Consider the following 23,471-nt stretch of genomic DNA (forward strand, 5'->3'; position numbering starts at 1 on the left):
GCGCTCTCCCTGTAGTGTAGCCGTGAGTCACTAGGGGCCTCTGGAGGCCACAGCTACTGGTTGGGAGTCAAGGAGGGGGGTGGTGGCTCCAGGGCCCTTCTCAGGGTGACCAGGCAGTGAAAGCCGCGTGAGAGATGAGTGAAGAACGGTCTGTTTTGAGGCTAAAGGGCACGTCCCAGCAGCCCAGCTGTGGAGACCTTGCTCTGATCACTGGAGAATGACAGTTCCCTCCTCCTCAGCCACTGCCTTTCGTGGATGCAGCTGTGTCAAGCAGCTCTGCAGACATCTTGTCCGCAGCAGCCGCTGCCAGGAGGGTGCCTTGGGGCAGCCACCACGCCATGGCTTTTTCTTTCCTTGTTAACCGAGCAGCACCCTAGCCTGCAGATGACCTATTTCCTTGGATTCTGGCTCTAGTTTAGCCAGGCTTCAGTCAGAGAGGCCACAGGCCCATGGAGTGGGGCATGCTGCTCCACCCCCACCCCCACCCCCAGTGTCCTGATGGCCATTTTTTTCTAGTCTCCTTGTTTGTCTTGCTGTGGGTAGGATGTGTGTCCCCCACTTTTATGATACTGCGTGAATGCTCCTCCTGAGGAGGGCAGGTCAGAGGTCATGAACCGGTGAGGACCCCACAAGGGAACCGAGACAGCCTGCTGCTGCACCCGGGGAAGGAAACAGATGTTGCTGCTCATTAAAGATTCAATCAGCAGCCTGTCTCCCTCAATTAATCGTGGCTGGCTGTCTGTGGGGAGCAGGAGGGCTTGTGGTATAGGCTGTGTGAGAATGGAGGCAGGGAGGAACTGTGGTAAGCTGTCCTCTCGCTGTGCACACTTAAGCACACAGGGTTAAGTGGCGATACAGCAGTGCCCCCCCACCCCCTCAGGCCTACATATGCTTCCGTGACGTTGGCTGACCCCAGGGGTGTCACCACCAGCTTGGATAACCACAAGGCTAAGGTAGTCCAGGAAGGGCTGGCAGGCCTGTCTCCAGGGACAGTCAGTGTTACTGTGCTGGCTATCATGAGCCTTTCAGTCACACCATGGGTTCAGGCCGTGTCAGCCAGAGGACCTCCTGTCCCTAGTGAGTACCGCTGTCTGCTTGTGCTGGACTTCTCCTGCAGTGTTGAGGGAGGGAAGGGACTCAACGTGGTACCAGGGGGCTCCTGGCCCTCGGGCTCCCCTCGCCTCACGGTGGCTTCCTGACTTTTTCGTGTTCCCATCGGTGCCTTTCTGCTTTGCCCTGAGGATTCCTCCCTAGTCACAGGTGACGGGCAGGCAGGGCTGTTCAGTCTGGTTTCTCCCAGCTGTGTGCTGCTGTGGCTGTTTATACAGAAAGTGTGAGGTGGGAATCGCCCTACTGCCACCTCTCACTTCATGCCTGAAGGGCATGGATGTCCCCCCCATAGGTCCATGCCAGCTGCTGGCAGTGTCCAGATAGCTGTGGGCACTGCTGGAATATTGGAGGAAGCTCTGTCCTGAAGTGCAGGGCCCCAGGGTGTGTATATCCTGACTCCATGACCTCCCCATTTTGCCTATAGGAAGTGGGGGTTCCTGCCCTGCAGATCCTCACAGATGCCTTCTCTTGGGATTCAGCAGCCATGGTGCTTAAGGCTTTCCCGGCCTTGCTGAGTTCCTCTGGGAGCTGAACCAGGCCCTGGTAGACCTTGGTCCAGACCTGCTCATGAGGCTTTCTCCCTAAATACCTCTTTTATGCTTTTTTTTTTTTTTTTTTTTTTTTTTTTGATTAAAAAAAATTTAGGGGGAGGATAGAATATGAATATTCTAGAATATGGCTGGCTCTCCAAGACCTCTGTGCCTTCTTCCCGCAGGACTCTGGCTCACGAGGCAGCAGCAGTGGTCGGGAGCGTCTACTAGTGGAGCCCCCTCTCGCCCAGGAAAAGGCAGCGGGCCCCGCCATCCCCTCCCACCTGCTCAGCACCCCCTACCCCTTTGGCCTCTCCCCCGGCTCAGTTGTACAGGACTCCCGCTTCCAACCACTCAAGTAAGTGCCAGGCTGGGGTCAGGAAGGGCACGAGGTAGCTCCAGACAGGCCTGAGAGCTTGTACCAGCTGAGGTAGCTAGAGTGCTGTTAGCTTCTGTGGCCTGATCTGGCCTGAGGTCCTTGGCCCCATCTGAGCTTGTGGTCCACCCCATGCTGAGACTTCATCAAGTGTCCTAACCACATTTAAGCCCATCCTCTGGGTCTGGGGACAGAGAGCCCCTCTAGCATATGTATCCACTGGTGGGGACCTTAAGGGACCAGTCGGTCTGAGGGGCGGGCAGCTTCCCGTCTGTGCAATCTGGGCTTCATGCCAGGCTGTGCCTCAGTGAGAGGCAGGACCTGAGCTTGATGACGTAGGGTGTGGGAACAGCCGTTTAGCTGCTGAGGGGGTGTGGCACGTCACCTCTGCTCACCTGCCTCCCCTCCCATAGCCTCCAGCGTCCTGTGCACCATGTGGTGCCCCCCAGCACAGTGACTGAGGACTACCTAAGAAGCTTCCGGCCGTACCACACTGCTGAGGACCTACGCATGTCCTCCTTGCCTCCGCTTGGCCTGGACCCAGCCACGGCTGCAGCCTACTATCACCCCAGCTATCTGGCCCCACACCCGTTCCCCCACCCGGCCTTCAGGTGAGGCGTCACACATACTGTCTGCGTGCTAAGTCTATTCTCAGCAAGATAGAACCTCTCAGTTCAGGCAGGTGTTTGCCAGGGGTTGAGGTCAGACACTCAAGGGAGGCCTGGTTTGTCCCATATTGCTTTCCCCAGCTCCAACTGAGTTGAGTCCTGATGGATGGGCTCAGTACCACCTGCTGTTGCTCCCCAGTTCCCACCCATGCCCAGCAGCCAGTTCCCACTAACAGTGCATAATACCTGGACAGTGTGATGGAGACCCCAGAGAGAGTCAGGCTATGCCGACTTCCTGAAGAAGCTCCTAGCCTGACTGACGGGCCTGCCTGCAGCCAGTTCACCCTTCTGCTTGATCACCTATGGTCCGGGAGGTCCTAGGCGCCCATGTGTTTGGTTCCTTGTGGCCTCTGATCGTGAACGTGCTCTTTGCGTGCAGCTTCTGCTGTGCTGAGCCCTTGTGAGCAGCAGAGAAGCACCCGCTTACCTGCCTGGGTCTCAGTCTTTTTCCTGTAGTGCTAGGGATTCACTTCAGCACTTCGCATCTGCTAGGCAAGCTTATCATTTGTGGCCCCTGCCTTGGCATACACCAGTCCTACCTCTCTCTCTACAGGATGGATGACTCCTATTGCCTGTCAGCCTTAAGGTCTCCATTCTACCCCATCCCAACCCCTGGCTCCTTGCCTCCACTACACCCGTCGGCGATGCACCTGCACCTCTCTGGTGTACGTTACCCTCATGAGCTCTCCCACTCGTCCCTGGCTGCACTACACTCGGAGCGGATGTCCAGCCTCAGCGCAGAGAGGTAAGCTGTGTGTCTTCAATAGGAGGACAGTCAAGTGTGCTTCAGGCCCTCAAAAGGGCCTGGCTTTCGTGTGTGGGTGAGAGATGGAAAAAGTCTTGCATATGGTTGCCCCACTTTGAGCTGGGGCATGGACTTACCCCTTCTGTGCATCCCTTTAGCACGCTGCCCCTGCTTGTGCTCCCTCAGGTTGCAAATGGATGAGGAGCTGCGACGGGAGAGAGAGCGGGAGCGGGAACGGGAACGGGAGGCCGACCGAGAACGGGAGAAAGAGCGAGAACGGGAGCAGCGGGAGAAGGAGAGGGAAAAGGAGCTGGAGCGCGAGCGGGAGAAGGAGCGGGAACGGGAGCTGGAGCGGCAGCGGGAGCAGCGGGCTAGGGAGAAGGAGCTGCTGGCTGCCAAGGCCTTAGAGCCCACCTTCCTGCCTGTGGCCGAGCTGCACGGACTCCGAGGTCATACCACCGAGGAGCGGCCCAAGCCCTCGGAACAGCTGACTCCAACCCGAGCAGGTACCTGAGCTGAGCTGTGTGGAGGGAAAGGCCTTGCGCCTGCCCTGGGGGTGAGGGGGTGCCGTCCCCATGCTGGCGAGAATGGGAAAAGGTGTGCTGTTGGCACCCTGGATGGATACACGATCCCACGGGTGCACCCAGAATGGAAAGAGTATCTGGCCAAGACACTAGGGAGGGCAGTTGCTGTCACTGCTGGTGGAACCTTGGTAGGTCTTTGCCCCTTTGCCTCGGTGATGGTGGAAACCAGGGTCACACCACTGAGTACCCCCATTCTGAACTTTTGTTCTGTGTCAGAGTTCTATTCTAAAGCCAAGGCTAGCCTGGGACTCAGGCATAACTCAGATTCACAGCAGTGGTCCTATAGCAGCCCCCCAAGCATTGGGAGCACAGGCATGAGCCATCCCAATCTTGTTCTAAACCTAATATATTTCATGAAAATCTATGTAGTTGAGCTGCCTAGATGGCTTTGTTTGTTTGTTTGTTTGTTTTGTTTTGTTTTTTGAGTTGAGACAGGGTTTCTCTGTGTAGCCCTGGCTGTCCTGGAACCCACTCTGTAGACCAGGCTGGCCTCGAACTCAGAAATCTGCCTACCTCTGCCTCCCAAGTGCTGGGATCAAAGGCGTGCGCTGCCACCACCCGGCTTTTAGATGGCTGTTTTAACAACTGGCCCTCATGAGTCCTTAAAAACATATAACTGTTCTCCGCCGGCCACACATACCATGTCTCTTCTCTCCAAGGATGAGGCGGTTTCCTTCAGTCCTGGGCTGCAAGCAGGGGCAAGAGTGCAGGCGCCCCACATTGATAGTGTTTCCTCCCACAGAGAAGCTGAAGGACGTGGGCCTGCAGGCACCCAAGCCCGTGCAGCACCCTCTGCACCCAGTGCCTGCCCCACACCACACTGTGCCCAGCCTCATCTCCAGCCATGGCATCTTCTCTCTGCCTGGAAGCAGTGCTGCCACGGCCCTGCTGATCCAGCGCACCAATGAGGAAGAGAAGTGGCTGGCACGGCAGCGGCGCCTGCGGCAGGAGAAGGAAGACCGCCAGTCCCAGGTGTCTGAGTTCCGGCAGCAGGTCCTGGAGCAGCACCTGGACCTGGGGCGGCCCCTGGTGCCCACCGAGGCGGAGCACAGGCCTGAGAGCACCAGGTGGGTCCTGGGTGGGGCCTCACGTGAGGCAAGTGATGCTGGTGCAAAAGTTTGTCCGTCCGTCTGCCCGTCTGTCCTCCTTTCCTTTGCTATTGATCTACATGGCCTGCTCCAGCCCTGAGAGCATCTGAGAAGAGCAATAACTAGAAGTACCCCAGGTGCCCATCCCTGGCCCTCCACACCTTGCACAGCTGTAGGGAGGCCACTCTGAGGCCTCACTAATTGTAAACATTCTGTGCTGGACATAAGGTTCCCATCAAGTCCTAGTCCTCTGGCTCCTGGGCCATCTGCTAGGGCTCCCACACCAGCCTGGCCCTACTTGCTGCCACCGGGATGGGGCATTAGGGGTCGGGGACATGCCCCGCATAGCTAGGAACTATTGCATGCTTGGCTCTGGCATGTGGTGTGATTGTTTATCCCTTGTTGTTAAACCTGAGGGGAGCTTAAGGCTGTGCTCTGCCTCTCAGGAGTGAGGGGCAGCCTTGGCAGCTTTGTTAAATGGTGCCTCAGCCAGACCGGGAAGACCCTAGGAGCCTAGCAGTGGCCCGCTGGGCCCCTCCTCCATAGACCTGCCCTTGGTTTTGGAAACACCTCTAAAACTGCTTTTTTTTTAAGTTTTTGAGTTTTACAAGTACTGTATTTGGGTTTTCCCACTCCACCCGCCCCCAGCTCCTCCTGTGCCTCCAAGTTCAAGACCTCTTCTGTAATTGGTGTGTGTGTGTGGGTGTGTGTGTGGGTGTGTGGGTGTGTGTGTGCGCAGCCTCTGGAGCCCATTTTGTGTTGCTTTTATGTCCGTGTGTTTAGGACTGACCACTTGGGATTTGGTAGCTTGTCGGGCTGCTTGTCCCTGGAGGTCTCTCCCTCTCACATCGGTCTCAAGCTCTTCCCATGCTGGCATGTCAGCAAGTGCTGTCATTATAGGAGTCTTGTTTAAGTGGCAGTTTCCCTGTCACACCTAGATGGCACTGCCTACCAGAGGAGTCCTGGTACATTGGCTTTGACAGTCTTCCACGGTGCTTCCTGAGCGTGGGAGGCCTGCACTGTAGATGGACCAGTCAGGGCTGGGTCCCTAAAAGTCACCTGTCCTCTGTCTTTTGACCAGTTGTGGATCTCGGTAGTAGTCTACTGCAAAACGAGGCTTGCAGATGCAGTTCCTGCCCAGGCCTAGAGGAGAATGTGGACTGAGTGGTGAAGGGTGAGGGGTTCTGGGCAAGGCTGAGCAATAGAGAGAGTAGGTTGAGGAAGCTTTTTGCACATCTGGTAAGGCAAGCTGAAAAGAAAGTCCTTCAAGCCGAGCTCTGGGGCTGCTGCAGTTCTGACAGGAACCACAGGAGGGCGGCAGCACAACCACCATCCTGTGTCTGGGATATCAGAGCTTCATCCCCAGGAAGAAACATTTCTTACGGATAGGCAGGATGAAGTCCTCTCCCCATTGGAGTTCACACCAACAGGCAGTCTAGTGCCAACAAGCCACCCTGGGCATTCTGTGGGAGGCTGTTAGGCAGGTCTGCTTCCAAAACCGATGGCTTGGTATGTTCTCTCTAGGCCAGGACCAAACCGGCATGAGCAGGGCAGCCGTGAACCCCCACAGCACTTTGGTGGCCCACCACCCCTCATCTCACCCAAGCCCCAGCACCACACCGTACCCACAGCCCTCTGGAACCCAGTGTCTCTGATGGACAACGCCCTGGAGACGCGGCGGGCAGAAAGCCACTCTCTGCATAGCCACCCGACTGCTTTTGAGCCCAGCCGCCAGGCTGCCGTGCCACTGGTGAAAGTGGAGCGAGTTTACTGCTCAGAGAAGGCAGAGGAGCCCCGGAAGCGTGAGGCCACACCACTGGACAAATACCAGCCGCCACCCCCGCCGCGGGAGACAGGAAGTCTGGAGCCTCAGTCCTTTCCCCATGGACCTGGGCCTTTCCTTGCTGAACTTGAGAAATCAACACAGACTATCTTGGGCCAGCAGCGGCCCTCACTCTCCCAGGCAACCCCCTTCGGGGAGGTCAGTGGGCCTCTGAAGCCAGGCTCACCGTACTGCCACCCCACGGCGAGGGGCCCTGACCCAGCGTACATCTATGATGAGTTTCTTCAGCAGCGACGGAGGCTGGTCAGCAAACTGGACCTGGAGGAGCGCAGGCGGCGCGAGGCTCAGGAGAAAGGTCTGGCCTCTTGAGTGGGTCCCAACCTTCCTGGGAATCGCGGTTCATCAGTATGGGAGATGCTGGTGCTAGCTGCTTGCCTCTCTTCTCCCATTTTAACTTCCAGTGCAGTTTTTAAAAATTGGCTTCAGATAGCAGTTTCAGACTTCTGAACCTCACACCTATAGGGCCCCTTGCCCATCTCTGTATTGAGGCACATTATCCCAGAATAGGAAGTCACGGCCTGTCTGCCAAGGCAGTACTGCAGGCATGTTATTGATAAGTGATAGGTGGAGGCTGATCAGGTGTCTTTAAATACTAATACCATGATGCTAACTAACAGAGGAACAGCCCAGCAAGGCTTCTCGCATGGGCTAGTGACAGTGGAGGGAGGGCACATGCACCAGGGGAAAGGGACAGCAGCTGACACTGCCCGTGACTGGAATTAGGCATCTCCTTCCTGTCTCTACCCCCAAAAGTGGAGGGGACAGCTCCCTAAGGTCCTAAAAAGGTCAGGAGAGCCAGTAGGGGCTGCCCACGCCTACTGAGGGTGACTGTCTCCTTGAATTGATATGACCTGTCTGGTGTTGCACCCAGCTCCTCTTAGTGTCTTGGTGTCGCTTCTGGAGTGCAGGTCATGCTGGCTTTGGGGCCTGGCTGCGGCTTTTCTGTCAGTTCACCTTGAGAAGGAATGGGGGCTCTGTGGTTCTTAGCTGCCTTCCCGGGAGGGTCACAGCACAGGCAGCATGCTCACAAAGCCACAGACACCAGGCCTTTGTCAGGAATGCTCTGCTCTGAGCCCAGGCAGCTTCCCCAGCTCACTGCAGGTGTCCAGGCAGATGGGAAAGAACCAGGCCCTCTTAGCAAGGGTCCTCACAGGTGCCTGCAGGCCCAGCCCAGCGGTCTCACTCCCATGCCCCCAGGTGCACGTGTCCACGGAGCATCCTGGGTTCTGAGCCTGGCTCAGTGCACCCATTTCTGCCATCAGGGTACTACTATGACCTCGATGACTCTTACGACGAGAGCGATGAGGAAGAGGTCAGGGCACACCTCCGCTGTGTGGCTGAGCAGCCACCCCTCAAACTGGACACGTCCTCTGAGGTAACAGGTCCCTCCTCAACTCTGGCATGCTCTGGGCTGGCTGGGTAGTTGGTCCCTGCTTTGGGCCTACCTCTTGACTTCCAGACACGTTAGGCCATTACTCCTGCTCCTCTGTGCCCTAGCTCCGAGTCGGACTGCATGGACCACGAGACCCCCAGGGGGCAATGACAACACAGTATGAAGGGCAGCGTGATGACTTAACACTCGTTTATTTTCTTTCCCAATCTAGAAGCTAGAGTTCTTGCAACTTTTTGGCTTGACCACCCAACAGCAGAAGGAGGAGCTGGTGGCGCAGAAGCGCCGGAAGCGGAGGCGAATGCTGAGGGAGAGAAGCCCATCGCCACCTGCCGTTCAGTGCAAGCGACAGACGCCTTCCCCCAGACTGGCTCTGTCCACCCGCTATAGCCCCGACGAGATGAACAACAGCCCTAACTTTGAGGAGAAGAGGAAGTTCCTGACCTTCTTCAACCTGACACACATCAGTGCAGAGAAGAGGAAAGGTACGGCCTTGCTCTGGCCTGCACACATAGGACACGGTGCTCCTGGGTAGCATGAGCTAGCGTTGGCCTCTCGGCTCTCTCTAGTAGGCTTTTGTTCCTTGGTGTCTCTGTCACACTCTGCTCTGGCACATATCCTGTTAGGGTGTGAAGAATTGATGTTCCTGTACGGGCAGCAGTGCCCCTCAAGCCCTCCTACAATCCTCCTGTACTTGGTCAGGGTGCTTGCCGGACTTTTCCCTGGGATTGAGAGGGGGTGCTCAGGATTTGCAGACCACGGGCCCTTCTTCCTCTTGGGGTCGCCAGTGATCTGTACTGAGCACTGTTCTGATGCTAACAGACCTGGAGAGTGAGCTCGTGGGTGGTCTGTAGATGCCAAGGCCACATAAGTAAGCACTGCTTGCCCAAAAAGCTGCTTCCAGATCAGTCTGGTACCCTAAGGCCATGCTGGAGAAGAGACTTGGGACTGGAATCCACGGTATAGAAGACACAGCCTGGCCGAGGCATGCTGAGGCTACCTGATTGGCTCAACACCGTCTTGGGCTGAGGCGTGTTCTCAGCCATGTTCTGTGAGCCTCATACCCCTTAAGGGCACTGGCCTCCTCTAGAAGACTCCCAGGAAAATGGTGGCTCCCGCTCTTTGGTTGGTCTGATAGGCTTCTTTATTGAGGGGGGGGTTTCTTTTTCCCTTTTAACAAGCATGGTGGAGGTCTCACTTTTCACGCAAGGGTTACTGAAGGGCTGACTGCCAGCGCAAGCCCCTGGACACACGCCTAGTTGTTTGCAAGCCTCATTTTTCACCTGGCTTTATGTATAAAGGACGCCGTCAGCACCGAAGCCTCTTGAGTTTCAGAGTTGACAGGAAGAGCCAAGAAACTGGCAGTGTGGAACACTTGTAGGGTCTGTGCTCCTTCGTGGGAAATGGCTGTGACCACAGGCAGGGAGCATGCTCCCTCCCTGGTCTCTGCCCTTATGTTGGGGCCATCCCTGGCCTTCAGATCAGGATACCTGCTGAGAAGGAAGTCACCATGGAAACCCCCAAGCAGCCACTGCTCAGAGCTGCAGACATGGCTGTCTGCAGCCAAGCTGTCCTGTCACCTACTTCTTCCCATCTGCACAGCTGGCCCCGCCGTGTGGTGCTTGCTTTTGGTGCCTGTTGGTGTGAAGGGCTTGTACCTGCCAGTCATGGCGGCCAGACCCTGCCCTTCCTCCCCTCTCAAAGTGCTGCTAACCTGGGGCTGCTTTCCTCACAGACAAAGAGAGGCTTGTTGAAATGCTCCGTGCCATGAAGCAGAGAGCACTGTCGGCAGCAGTAGCAGACTCAGTGACAAACTCTTCGAGGGACAGTCCTACCATCTCCCTGAGTGGTAAGGGAAGGACACCCCACCCGCCACCGTCCTGTAGCTCGGGCCACAGGGTTAGAGGTGGCACTCGAAGTCTCGTCTTCACAGTGAACTTGACGTACTGAAAGCAGGGCTTCTCTCCATCTCTCTCCATCCTGGCTGAGGCAAGCCTTAGGACACAGTGCAAATTGGAAAGTGGGCGTGAAGTTCAGGGGAGGGCGCTGGCTTCCAAGCAATCACTTCCCAAGAGGATGGGTCCGAAGCCCGCCGAATGCCCTGCCTGAGCTCTCCAGACTGTCTCCAGCACCTATTTTCTCTCTGCCTCTCTGCTGCTCTCCAGTTGAAGAAAGCTGAATCCTTGGGGTCCAGCCTCTTGCTAGCTCATGTCTTCACCTGCTCTCCCTGATTTGGATGAAGTTACTCCTACCTTCTCAGCGCTCTCTGCTCTCTCTCTCCCCCCACCTGTCCCTTGGGAACTATTCAAGCTTGGACTTGCTGCTAAACAGGACACTCCTCAAACTCTAACCTCATGCACAGTGTTAACATGGGGTACACACACACTGGGTCTTTCTGCAAATGTAAGCTCTAGAGATCAGTAGGGTCTGTTCACCTGTTGTTCCACAGTTCATAATATTCCCCTCATTTTCTGTCTCTCAAAGAACCAGCCACACAGCCAGCTCCTCTAGAGACGGATCAGCCTACCGGGGTCCCTGCCTCTTTGTCAGATGTCCCAAAGGCCGCGGAGACCGGGAGACTGGAACAGCTCCGGCCCCAAGAGCTCTTGAGAGTCCAGGAGCCAGCTCCTCCCAGCGGTGAGAAGGCCAGGCTGAGCGAGGCCCCTGGGGGCAAGAAGAGCCTGAGCATGCTTCATTACCTCCGGGGCGCTGCGCCCAAGGACATTCCTGTGCCGTTGTCTCACAGCATGAACGGGAAGAGCAAGCCCTGGGAGCCCTTCATGGCAGAAGAGTTTGCACATCAATTCCACGAGTCCGTACTGCAGTCCACACAGAAAGCTCTGCAGAAGCATAAAGGTAATGGGGCCACATGTCCCATGTCACCTGTTAACAGTGCTGGGTGACACAGGCCATTCATACGGTGATAGTACCTCTTAACCCTTAATACATGTGAAGGCATTTGGGGAGGGGAGAGGCCAGCCTCAGTCACTTCCCGGCTTGTAGCAGGACCTAATGTACCTGCTCACACTTGGGACAGTTAGCAAATGACAATTCAGTAAGGCCAAAGTGTCTTCCGTGTATGTACGGCCCGCCACTGTGGCTTTCCCAGAATCCGAATGGGCTCACTTGAGATCTGGGTCTTTGCCAAGGGCCTACCGCCCAGGGCCCACCACCCAGGGCCCAGTGAATGTAGGGACAGCGGGTTCTCCTGCCCCACTCTCCCAGGTAGAGTGTGTGTGTGTGTATGTTAAGAGAGAGAGGGAGAGCGAGAGAGGGAGAACCCAGCAGGGAAACTCGACTAACCATGCCCAGTCTGTATCTAAGGGCTTCACACTGTGAAGGCTGAGCTGAGTTGACTCTGCTGCCAGGGCCCAGGAAGCAAAAGTGAGAGCTAGGGTGGCCAAATAGAGGCAGAGACTGATTCCTGAAGCTTGCAGGCCAGCCAGACTAAACAGGACAGGAAAGCAATAGAGGAAGCCATCAGTGTTGACCTCTGGCCTCCATGCCTAGCCTGTGAGGGGACCCTCCTGGAGAAGTATTAGCTGGTTGTGAGCTTTGGCCAGAGGCCGTCTGCTCCCTGCTCTTTGGGGTGGAAGGGCTATTCCAGGTGGCATCTAAGGGACATATCACTGGGCAGCATTCAGGACAGGCCACCAGCAGAGCTAAAGCACCTCCCGTTGGAGGGAACAATCCGTGCCCCTGCTCAGGGAGCAACTCTTGCCCTTATGAACCAGGCTGTGCTAAATGTGCCCTGTGGGATAGGAACTCTGACAATTGTTTCCGTGGGTTGCTTTCATTTGAGCCCCTGCCCCTCAAGGTCCCCATTTTCCTCTCCCCAGGGAGCTCGGCTTTGCTGTCTGCAGAGCAGAACCACAAAGTCGACGCTTCAGTCCACTACAACATTCCTGAGCTGCAGTCCTCCAGCAGGGTCCCCTTGCCCCAGCACAATGGACAGCAGGAGCCCCCAACGGGGAGGAAGGGCCCTCCTATGCAGGAGGCGGACCAGGACTCTGAGGAGGACAGCGAAGATGACAGTGAGGAAGACAGCGAGGAAGCCCCCAGGCGCCAGTGGCAAGGGATTGAGGCAATCTTTGAAGCTTACCAGGAACACATAGAAGGTAGGGGTTTGTGCGAATCGGTAATTAAATCCGACTGGTCTACTCTAGATTTCTGCCAGTCTAGGGCTGCTTGAGTCACCATGCTAAGACATTGATTTTCTTGCGCCCCGAGCCCTGCTGGGTGGGACGTGGCAGAATGTTGCTTGGTTTCCACACATAGCTGAGCCCTGGCCGGTCCTAATCACCTCACTATGCTGTGAGCCCACACTGAAGATTCTAGGTGTTTTTGACTAAGCCTGAGTTGCACATCCACACATCCCTTGCTCCACTGCCTCCACGGACAGTCCTAGAGAGAGGTGGTGGCACCTGTTTACTGTATACAACTCCGTGGCCCGTCTCCCTGTACTTGGAGGTAGCCTAGTGCAGCATCCTTTCTCCCATACCTTCCCTTTCTTTTTTGGCATATTATTTAATTACTAAAGCCATAAGTACGGCACGTGAATTCAGGGTTCTCACTTTGTAGCCCAGGCTCCCCTAGTACTTGTGGGCTCCTCCTGAGTGCTGAGATCATAGGCATGTGCTACTGAACCTTGAAAGACATTTTGAACTAGATACCAACTGATGAACTTAGAGATCACCAGAGTGGAAGCACCTACTCGAGCTTGCCTTTCCTCAGAGGGCACCCTCCCCTCTCCCACATTTTGGGATTGTTGGATTTGCCGTTTGTTCACTGTTCCTCTACTGGAATCTATCCTGCAGAAATGGAATCCAGTAGCATCTCAAAGGGAATGTATGGAAATGCTCCCTTCCTGGGTGTGGGGTCTTTTGAAGGCCACCAGGACCCCTCCCTGTGTTGTCCCTGTCATTCTGAGGACACATCTGTTGTGTGTTGGCAGCTCACTTAAATGTCAGGATCTTGTCGAACCCCGTCCCCTATGGCTCACTCTCCACAGCAGACATGAGCATAGCTTTCTTGTGTGGTTGTGCCCAGCCCTCCCCAGGTGAATCAGAACATAAACTGTTTCTATCCTTGTCACTGTGTCGCCTGGGACTTGGATGGCAAAGCTCCTGTCTTGGCTGTGAAAGTTGAGGCAACCTAAGCTTTCTTCCTCTGTCAGGTTTATCTTCCTCTCTTTCCCTTCCTGCTTTGATTGCTCCACCGTAGACGAGTGTCTGTCCTTCATTAGCCAAAGCACTCGGTGTGGTAGTGTCTCCGTGAAACAGATTCAGCGAATCAAGGATACTCTGGCCTTTCTCTGCCTCTGCCACTGATATCAGTTTCTCCCAGTTTTTCTCCCTGCACGGGGGTGGTCATGCCCAGACGCATTGGTGCAGCTAAGAACACGCTGCATGGTTGAAGACACACAGCCTCATACAAAGATGATACATCACTACCTCTTGTCTTTTCAGAGCAAAACCTGGAGCGGCAGGTGCTACAGACACAGTGCCGGCGGCTGGAGGCACAAAACTACAGCCTCAGCCTGACTGCAGAACAGCTCTCTCACAGCATGGCGGTGAGTCAGCCATGGGCTTTTTGTACAGGTTCCCCCAGAGAGGGCGGGTCTGCTCTTAAGAAATCAAAACTTAGTGCCAGGCATAGTAGCCGTGCTTCAGTCCCCAGGAGGCAGACAGATCTGTGAGTTTGGGATTAACCTGAGACACACAGTTAAGATCTTGTGTTAGGAATAAAAAGATTTCATCTGAGGAGAAGCCCTTGTGCCACACCCCCACCAGGAGGCCCCAGTGCAGGGCTGGTCCAGACCTGGGGTTAAGAGCTTGAGTTTTAGGAGCTCATGTTGTCGGAAGAATGTTCTAGCCCTCTCTCGAGGCCACTCACGCTGCTCTATGTACAGATGGCTCTGACATGCATCTTCTCCCCAGGAGCTTCGGAGTCAGAAACAGAAGATGGTCTCTGAGCGGGAGCGGCTCCAGGCGGAGCTGGACCACTTGCGGAAGTGCCTTGCCTTGCCCACCATGCACTGGCCTAGGGGCTACTTTAAGGGATATCCGAGGTGACGGTTTCCCTTGCACTAGGCTGAACCTATAGTATAGAAATATTATCTATTTTATTACCTTGAATATTTAATATTTTTCACTGGGAGGTTTGAAGCTTACAAATTGAGAACGTGCCATGCATGAAGCGAAGGGTTCCAGGCTCCAGAGAGGAGATCACCTCGACTCCAGTGTCACTGAGGCGCCCGTCTCAGCTAAGACTCAGTTTCTCTTTCTGAGGTCGGTGTTATTTCCTCTTCCCCCCACGTCATCCTTCTCCGACACTGACGCCCACCGTGCATGTGGCTGAGGGAGAGAGCCAGCTGGTTGTTTCTGGTGTTGCTGTGCCACACAAGAGCCCAGCTTGCTGTTGCTGCGGCCCTGAGGTTAACCTCTTCCTCCCAGGAGTGGGACTAATGGGCCGGGAAGGCTGGGTGTGTACAAGCAAAGGGCTCCCCATCAGTCCCGTTGCCTTCCCGCGAGCATCATCATCAAAGCTGCCAGTCCTGGGAGCACACAAGCTAGTCAAGGCTCTTAGGAAAAGAGGCAAACCCACACCCAAAAGTACCTTGTTTTCCTTGGGGAAGATGCGTGGAGCTGTCCACAGATAGCCTACCCACTGGATTGCTACCGCCGTGTGTGGTGTTTTCATACAAACGTACGTTTTGAGAGAAAAGTCAAAGGTGCTTCAGCCTTGTACTGTGTATATATTAAAAAAAAAAAACAAAAGTTTTGTATGTTTTTATTACTTTAATTATTGTTATAAAAAGCCTGCCATTTTTAATATGTGGTTTGGGGAATTTTGTTTGTTTTTCCTGTTTGGGGGTTTCCTTTGTTTTTCTGTTTTTGTTTTTCTGGATTTTAAGAAAAGAAAACCTTGCTTTTAGTGTTTGTACTGCTGCTGGTCAGAATGTTAAAATGCTGAAGTTCTAGGAAATAGGAGAGCTCACCTGTGCAGCATCCCACACAGCAGGGCTGAGGGGGCGCCTAGGGCTGGCCTGCTGTCCAGGGCATGATGATCATGTGCAGCAGGGACTTGGCAAAGCTCTGGGGGAGCTGAGCTCCCGAGACAGACACAGCTCTGGCAGAAAGGTCAGCACTGAGGGGTCTCCTTCCCAGTCCCAACACCTCAGTCAGGGCTGACCAACTTGAAAGAGAACCTCTTCCTGCCAGAGCCTGTGACTGTCCTCCATCAGGGAGGGGAGAGGAGGCTGAGCCTACCCTTAGCCACCAGCCTCAGTGGCTGTACAGAGCAGCTGGCTGACATCTGTCCCCCATCCCTGCTCCACCCCAACCCCTTGCTCCACCTGCCTGTCAAGAATCTTCTCATCAGCAGACTCAGACACAGAAGTGCCACCAGAACCATCAGTGGCCAGCAGAGCGCCTTCCTCTGCCCACAGCCAGTCAGAGATGGTCCAAAGGAGAGCAGAGGCACACCCTGGGCCAAAAGTACTGCCCAACTTCCCAGTTAAATGCTGCTTGCGCTCAGTGCTTTTCCCAGGCTAAGTCCACCCCATGGCTAGAAGCTTCTGCTTGGTAATAACTGCTGGGAGAGGTAGAACCCATACCTTAAGATACGCACAGTCTCTTCCATCATCCCACAGGAGTTCCCTGGCTGAGTATGCGATCCACAGCAAGTGATGCCCTCCCAGGTCAGCTGAGCTACTAACTAGCAATGCCTGTGGCCTTTCCCAATGCCCTTGCCTGCCCTGGAGCTCCTAGGGCCACCTCTAGTGTCTGGAGACTGAATTATTCCCATGCTCATTAAGTAAATAAAGTGACAATCAGAACCAGGTACAAGCCAGCAAAGTGGCCACAGCCCACATACGGCATTCTTCCTATCCCACAGTCTTAGAGCCCAAAAAGACCACAGTGGCCCCCTCCCAGGTACCACACCATCCCTGAAGATCCCTCCAGCCTTTCTCTGCTACAGCTCTGCTCTAGGCTGGACTGTGAAATCAGCATGTATGTGAAAATCCCAGCCCTTGACTATGTCTCCCACTCCACCTGCAAGTGATAGCTGCCATCTGTCCCAGTTGGGATGCACCAAGCTTGTGACGGATGACTGATCAGATCTTTTAAAAATACTTGTCTCATGTAATTGAGACCTGCCACCATCACAGATGAGTGACCGTGAGAGGGCTGTCAACGCTTCGGTACATGGTGATCTTAAAAACACCCACCCGCACCATCACACCAGACTGTACCGCTAGGGCATCCAGAACAAGCCCCACCCTAACAGTGGGGGGTCCACAGCCAGGCTCACAGCACTGAGAGTCTCAACCAGCTAAGCTGAATTGCAAACTAGATGCCTCCCGCCCCTGCCCTCAGCTGCCCAGGCCCCAGCATGGAGATGGCCTGCACAGCAGGCTCAGCACCTCTAAGGTGTGCATTAGCCACTTATAGCAGCCGTCTGTACTCTTTCAAGTACGCAAGCTTTGACTTCACGACTTGCCGTAGCCTGTCCCCACTGTCTGATCCAGTGCTTAACTTCAACCCTAGAGGCTGCCTTGACCTGAGGAGGCATCTCACTGGTTCCGTACTTGTGTGTGCCCTACACCTCACTGCTGGGGCCTCTGACCCAGACCCAGGCAGGAGGGAGGAGGACGGGTGCCTCGGTCGCTCTGGGGGCAGTTTAGATGCTGTGAAATTAAACCCGTTCTAAGTGTACTTGTTTGAATTAACTGTATTGTAATATTATTTGTTGAATGTAGTAATTAGGTATTTATGAATATATTGCTGTAATTTCTGACATCCCAAAAATAAAATCTTCCTAAATCATGTTAAGACGAAAGTCTTTCTGTATCAGCACCATCCCCAGCCTCAACTATATACAGCTTTCCACAGGTCAAGCTTGAAGACACTTGAGCTGAACTGAGCTGGCCGGAACACTCGCTGTGCTTGAAGTACAGTCCTTGGGCGGAAGAGAAAAGCTGGCGGCTTCTCCATTCCATGGAGTTGAATTTACGTACAGTATGGCTGGCTTCTGACAAAACTGAGCAGCAGCAAAGTCACCGTTCCACCAGTGTTCCACACCCTCTCCCCACATTCCATCACACACGGCACACAGCAAGGTTTGCAGACCAGAGGCGTCTGGCTAGAAGTCCTGAGACTGCGAGCTCTCAGAGGGCTGGAGGTTTGTCCGGAGCTTGTACATGTGTTTGAGGGCCTGGGTGAGGAAGGCCCCGCTGGTGTTGATCTCCATCAAGGTCAGGTTGTCCAGCTGAAACAGAAAAGCAAGTGAGCAGAGCAAGTCTTGGCTTTAAGAAAAAGCTAGACTGCTGAACAGTGAGTTGTTTACTCCTGGTACTGAGGGGGAAGCCCAGTACCCTGTGGACACTAGGCAGGCTCTCACAAGAGCCATAGCCCCAAGTCCCATTGAGTTACTATTCAAAGCACAGCTTCAAATCCCTGTTTACATGGCTGAGCAGGCAGCATGCCCTGACAACTCCCTGGGAAGCAGTCACACTGGCTGGCAGTGCCCACTGGCACCGGGCAGGGACAGGAGAGCCATGCCTACCTTGGCATGTGCCTCTTGCTGCCGCACAAAACTGTCAGCAGAAACCCGGAGCTTGGCCATGCGTGTGTCCCACAGATCTTTGATCAGTGTCCTGATGGTGTCTGCTTTCGGGATGTTGTCAGACGCACTGAAGATACAGACAGAGGTAAAAATACAGAGGCACTCAGCAAGTTTACTGGGGACAGGCAGAAACGGCTGCTTCAAACAACAGCACAGGGGAAGGACAGCTCAGCAGTTAGCGCTTTGTGCTCTTCCTGAGGATACCAGTTCCACTGACGGCATCCATCAGGCAACGCACAACTGCTATACCAAGGGATATGATGCATCCTAGCCTCTGTGGACCCTGAACATGTGCAGACAGTCACAGCCACATGCACATAAACAAATCTTTAAAAACAAAGCTCAAGCTGGGTGGTGGCGCATGCCTTTAATCCCAGCACTTAGAGGCAGAGACAGGCGGATTTCTGAGTTCAAGGCCAGCCTGGTCTACAGAGTGAGTTCCAGGACAGCCAGGGTTACACAGAGAAACCCTGCCTCGAAAAAACAAAAACAAAACAAAACAAAAGCTCAAGCACATGACTGTAACCCTAGTACTCAAAAGGCCAGAGAATCAGAAGTTCAAGGATACATAGAGAGCCTGTTTGAAAGGGGGTCAGGGGAACCTCTCACAGACTTGAGAGAAAACTGGGGCTCTGTTCTTTTCTTGGGTTAGGATGTCTGCAGGTAAGCTTGGTAGCCACGGGCTTTCATTCCTTCTAGCCATGGCCAGTGGCTACCCAGAATGACAGAGCTGACCGGGACATTCTGAAAGCCAGGAGTGGAAACTAATCCCAGCATGTGGGAGGCTGAGACAGAACACCTGGATATGCAGTATAGTATAAGCCTTTTAGATAATAACACACTGGAGGGCCCAGAGACAGCTCAGCAGTTAGGAGCACATGCTGCTCTCACAAGGACCCAAATCGGTTCCCAGAAACCTACATGGGGCAGCTTACAACCGCCTGAAATTCCAGCTCCTGAAGAACCAATACCCTCTTGGGCACTGTTTCCTTGGACACTGCACTTACACACACATAACCACAGACACAAACACATGTAGTTAAAAAGGAATAAAATGTATCTTTAAATGAACACTGAAAAATTGGACAGTGGGGACACTCCCTTCAGGATAACAACAGCCTGTGCAGTGTAACTTCATCTCAAGTTGGCACGGAGGCTGGCTCAGAACAGCAGATCCTCTGGTTTTTACCAGTGACACAGGCTTACTACCCATCAGCACCAGGAAGAGGAGGGCAAGCTCCGTGCTAAGCCCTTTAAGTGGTATTTCTAGTCTCACAAAAGGCTGAGAGACAGGACTGCCACTGTGGGGAGCACAAAAACCACACGGCAGCCGTGTCTACAGAGCGTAAGGTCAGCAGTTAGTGACAACTTTCCCTCAGGACATACGTGAAGCCACCCTTTGAAGGAGTTCACAGGAGACAGAGGCAGACTCATGCAGCCCAGCACTAGGTGCTCTGGACTGAGCTACAGCCTCCGGTGCCAGCCAGCTCAGGAGTCGTAGGCAAATCTGTGGTGGAGTGTGTGTGCAGTGGAACTGAATTATGAACACAAGCATTTAGATTTTAGGCTTGGAACAGAACAGCTGAGAACAAAGAACTCCACATCTTCATCAAGTGAACTACAGAACAAAGGAAAACTGGGTTCCTGGACCAGTGAGACAGCACAGCATGTCAAAGTGTTTGTGGCTAACCCCGACAACCTAGATTCAGTGTCTGAACCACGTGCCAGGAGAGAGCCAACTCCTGAAAGTTGTCCTTGGACCTCCCTGTGCACATCATGCCAACACATGTACGCCAAAAACAAATTGTTTTTAAATTTTTATTTTTAATTTTTCCAGACAGGGGTTCTCTGTGTAGCCCTGGTTGTCCTGGAACTTGAATCGTAGACCAGGCTGGCCTCAAACTCAGAGATTCCCTGTCTTTGCCCCCAAGTGCTGGGATTAAAGGCTTGCACCACCACTGGCTGGCTAAAACATTTTTAATTGCATTCCTCAGCCAGATAAATTATACAGTAAGGTTTTGTTTTGGTTTTTGACAGGTTCTTGAGGGCTGGAGAGAGGGCTCAGTGGTTAAGAGCCCTGATTGTTCTTCCAGAGGACCTGGGTTCAATTCCCATCACCCACATGGCAGCCTCACCATTGTCTGGAACTCCTAGTTTTAGGGGATCTGACTCCCTCATGCAGGCAAAAAAAAAAAAAAAAAAAAAAAAAAAAAAAAAAAAAAAAAAGACGGTCTTACTGTATAGCCCAAGGTGGCCTGGAACTCCTAAAGTAGACCAAACTGCAACTCAGTAACTCATCTGTCCCTATCCCCTACCCTTCCCAGTGCTGGGATTAAAAGTGTACAGCCATCCCTAATGACCTAAGGTTCTTGGTAAAGTCTCTAATACACACTCGTCAGAGACAGTCCTCTGTACTAGGAGCAACAGTCTGGTTCTCAGTCATGCATCAAGATTCTCTCCTTTCCCAGCACTGTCCCCCCCCCCTCACTTTGCCAGTCTCTCACAGACCTCTGAGGACACGAGCTCCCTGGGCTTCCCCATAAACACAGAGCCCATGGCCCATTGTGTGCCCACATCGATCCCCAACCCCTCAAGCACACAGAGTCACAGTGCCTTACAGCTCCTCCTACTGCTGCTCTCTCTTTGCTCCTTGAGACATTCTGCTGTCCTCAACCTTGTGTTCCTTACGTGCCTACCCTGGCCTTGCTGTGTCCTATGGACTCCCAAGGGCACTGACTGTGTGGTAATTTAATGACTAGTTCACAGGGTCACATTGTTCTCTTAGCCAAATGGGAACTCAGGCCTAAATGACCATGTTTATAGCTGCCCTACAGCCTCCCATCTCTCAAGGAGCACTGCTCTTGGAAGGAGCAGTGACACAGGTCCTACTGTCCAGCTGCTCTAAGCGACCAGCACAGTTCTGACCTTGGTGCCAGTTCTGCTCCCGCACCAGCTGAAGGGGGCAGTGTCCAGACGGATGCTAAGTTAGGTCTGAGCATCTGCTTTCATTCAATAACCCTGTGTGAGGCTTCCTGCCCATCTAGTACAGTGGGCACGATGGCATAGACACATGGAAGACTACAAAACTGCACTCCGGCAAATGCCAGAGCAGAGCTCTACAGACCCTAGGCCAGGAAGACCTGGAGCAAGAGGACCACTAAAGCCCAGATTTCAGGACCAATGTAGGCCATGTAGTGAGACTCCATATCAAGCAAACAAACCAGTTCTGCAGCAGACAGACCACTGGGATCATAAAAATACAGACTGAGAGCAAATGAGAGCAGTGAGAAATGGGGGCAGGGCACCTGCTGTGAGCACTGACTAGAGACTGAAGCTAGAAAGGCTAAGAGTTGCAGACAGGGCAGCACCAGGTAGCCCGCCCACCACATGGAGAATAAACCAGAAGACCAAGTTGGGTCAGATACGGACACTCAAACCCAGGGCTTACCATGGCACATTTATCTCTATGGCTCAGGACTAACGCCCACATGACATCCTTGACCACTCCTGTGACAGACACAGGGAACCCAGATCCATACACTTTCAGGGAAAGTTGAATTAAATGAAGCTCATGCACCTAGAGAAGAGGCTGCTGCTAGATTGTCAGCGGCCATACTACGACCCAGTGACAAGTGACAGGCCTGTAATGTAAGAATCCAAGGAGAGAGAAGGAACAGGAGAGAACAGAGAGGCCACCCTGCACAGACACTTCCTCCAGATCCACCATGGAATGGGCAGGGAAGGAGGAGGAGACTTGGGGGCCATGGAGAGTACGCGCTGACCCATGCGCAGACTCACTGATTCAGCAGGAGCTTCGTGATCTCCATGTAGTGCGGGCTGGGCACTGGCGTGAATGTCTCCTCCTTCCGCTCCTCATCTCGCATCTGTTCTAGTTTCTCTGAAATATAGAGGTCAGGATGTTTCACCATCACCATAAGGAAGAGAAAACACTTTGGTTGGTTTTTGTTTCTCAAGATATGGTTTCTCTGTGTATCCATCCCTTGGCTGTCCTGGGCTCAAACTCAGAAATCTACCTGAATGAGAACAAGGTTTTAACCTTACAATTTGACCAGGTGCTGGTATTGCCCACATGGCCAATAAGCATGTGCATTGCATAAAAACAACATGGGGACGGACATTCGTGCCATGGATTAGATGACTCAAAGCCTTGCAAACCCATCTCAGGAAGAGCTGTCACCACTACCTATGGACTTTGTTCTAACCTAACTGCCCTCTACTTATTCCCAAAGTCAATTTTCCATGACCTATCAGTGCTGGGGTCCAGAGCTCTGTAGGCGAGTCCTCTCCATTCACTAGGTTTATTACCATCTCATCCTGTCTAATTGGAGATCCAACACACCAACTCCTGACTGTATGTCCCACAGTCCACATGACTTCTACCTAGACAGCTATCCTAGCTTCCTCAAGAAGGCAGCGGGCTCCGACCATACCCTGGGCCCTCTTTCTATCCTGTGTTCTGCCAACCTCAGAAAAGAGTGACTCTATCCAAGAAGAGTTAAGCCTCCAGCCACAGCTGGGCCTTAGCTGCAGCTGCTCCACCCAGACCTTCAGGAAAGCCTACTACTGCTCCCTCAAAAGCACATGCAGACCAGCAGCAAGCAGCCTCCCCCACTTCCACGAAAGCTTTGCTGTTCCTGCAGCACCTCACGCTGGGGAGGAGGCCCAGCACTGAACTGGGCCCTTGCATGGAGTTGTTTTCCTTTCTACCATTTGAATCAGATTACAGAACACATCTATCTCTTCAGTGTCTCCACCAATCAGAAAGACTGGCAAGGCCAAACCTCTGGCCAGGATGTGGGACAGTGTGATCTCATCTACAGTTCTGCAGGATTCTGATATTTCAATACTCTGCAGGACTGCCTGGCAGCAGCTTATAACTTGAGTCATCTGTCCTCTAGCCCCACAGAGTCTGCAACAGGAGGTATCTGTTTACCTAAGAAAAGAAAAGGCAAGTCGGGAAGTCAGGTGGCATGGCGCAGACACCTGTAACCCATCAAAAGGGACAGTGGAGGCAGGAGGATCATCAGTTCAAACCCAGTCTCAGCTACACAGCAAACAAGCAGCAGCCAGAGCAACACAAGGCCCTGTCTCAACAAACCAAAGAGAAACACCTAGCTACAGAAAGACTCAGACGAGAAAATTCTAACAATCTTATTCAAAATAGTACAAAATGAGAAGTAACCTGGGGAACTGGAGAGATGGCTCCGTAGATAAAGGAGCCTGTCACCAAGCCTGATGAAGGTGGACACTGTGGAAAGCCAGAACCCGCTCCTCAACAAGTTGTCCTACGCTTGCCACCACTGCCCAGCCACAATAATGACTTTTAAGACTGGGAAATAGGGAGCCGGGCAGTGGTGGCGCACGCCTTTAATCCCAGCACTTGGAAGGTAGAGGCAGGCGGATTTCTGAGTTTAAGGCCAGCCTGGTCTACAGGGTGAGTTCCAGGACAGCTAGGGGCTATACAGAGAAACCCTGTCTCAAAAAAC

General features: G+C 53.5%; 2 protein-coding genes across 9 annotated transcripts in view; one reads left to right on the plus strand and one right to left on the minus strand.

The window, feature by feature from the left end:
• Gse1 (Gse1 coiled-coil protein) overlaps positions 1 to 17,167 on the plus strand; it is a 360,758-nt gene extending 343,591 nt beyond the window's left edge. For 4 of the 8 annotated variants that reach the window (XM_031341584.1, XM_031341582.1, XM_031341588.1 and 1 more), the window contains 13 exons: positions 1,826 to 1,998; positions 2,430 to 2,627; positions 3,238 to 3,429; positions 3,616 to 3,935; positions 4,756 to 5,080; positions 6,626 to 7,239; positions 8,207 to 8,319; positions 8,549 to 8,819; positions 10,070 to 10,183; positions 10,819 to 11,190; positions 12,174 to 12,452; positions 13,803 to 13,906; positions 14,274 to 17,163. In XM_031341584.1, the coding sequence (XP_031197444.1) occupies positions 1,826 to 1,998; positions 2,430 to 2,627; positions 3,238 to 3,429; positions 3,616 to 3,935; positions 4,756 to 5,080; positions 6,626 to 7,239; positions 8,207 to 8,319; positions 8,549 to 8,819; positions 10,070 to 10,183; positions 10,819 to 11,190; positions 12,174 to 12,452; positions 13,803 to 13,906; positions 14,274 to 14,408 (3,210 nt within the window). In that variant the 3' untranslated portion in view covers positions 14,409 to 17,163. Of the gene's footprint in view, positions 1 to 1,825; positions 1,999 to 2,429; positions 2,628 to 3,237; positions 3,430 to 3,615; positions 3,936 to 4,755; positions 5,081 to 6,625; positions 7,240 to 8,206; positions 8,320 to 8,548; positions 8,820 to 10,069; positions 10,184 to 10,818; positions 11,191 to 12,173; positions 12,453 to 13,802; positions 13,907 to 14,273 lie in introns of all 8 variants that reach the window. The other 4 variants (XM_031341587.1, XM_031341586.1, XM_031341585.1 and 1 more) reach the window with 3 other exon arrangements.
• The window catches only part of Gins2 (GINS complex subunit 2), an 8,690-nt gene continuing 2,273 nt past the window's right edge, over positions 17,055 to 23,471 (minus strand). The window contains exons 3-5 of the mRNA XM_031341590.1: positions 21,763 to 21,862; positions 17,905 to 18,031; positions 17,055 to 17,607 (exon numbers count right to left, since the gene is read on the minus strand). Of these exons, the coding sequence (XP_031197450.1) occupies positions 17,482 to 17,607; positions 17,905 to 18,031; positions 21,763 to 21,862 (353 nt within the window). The 3' untranslated portion in view covers positions 17,055 to 17,481. The remainder of the gene's footprint in view (positions 17,608 to 17,904; positions 18,032 to 21,762; positions 21,863 to 23,471) is intronic.

The sequence above is a fragment of the Mastomys coucha genome, unplaced genomic scaffold (assembly GCF_008632895.1).
Source record: "Mastomys coucha isolate ucsf_1 unplaced genomic scaffold, UCSF_Mcou_1 pScaffold22, whole genome shotgun sequence".
Lineage (NCBI taxonomy): Eukaryota > Metazoa > Chordata > Mammalia > Rodentia > Muridae > Mastomys > Mastomys coucha.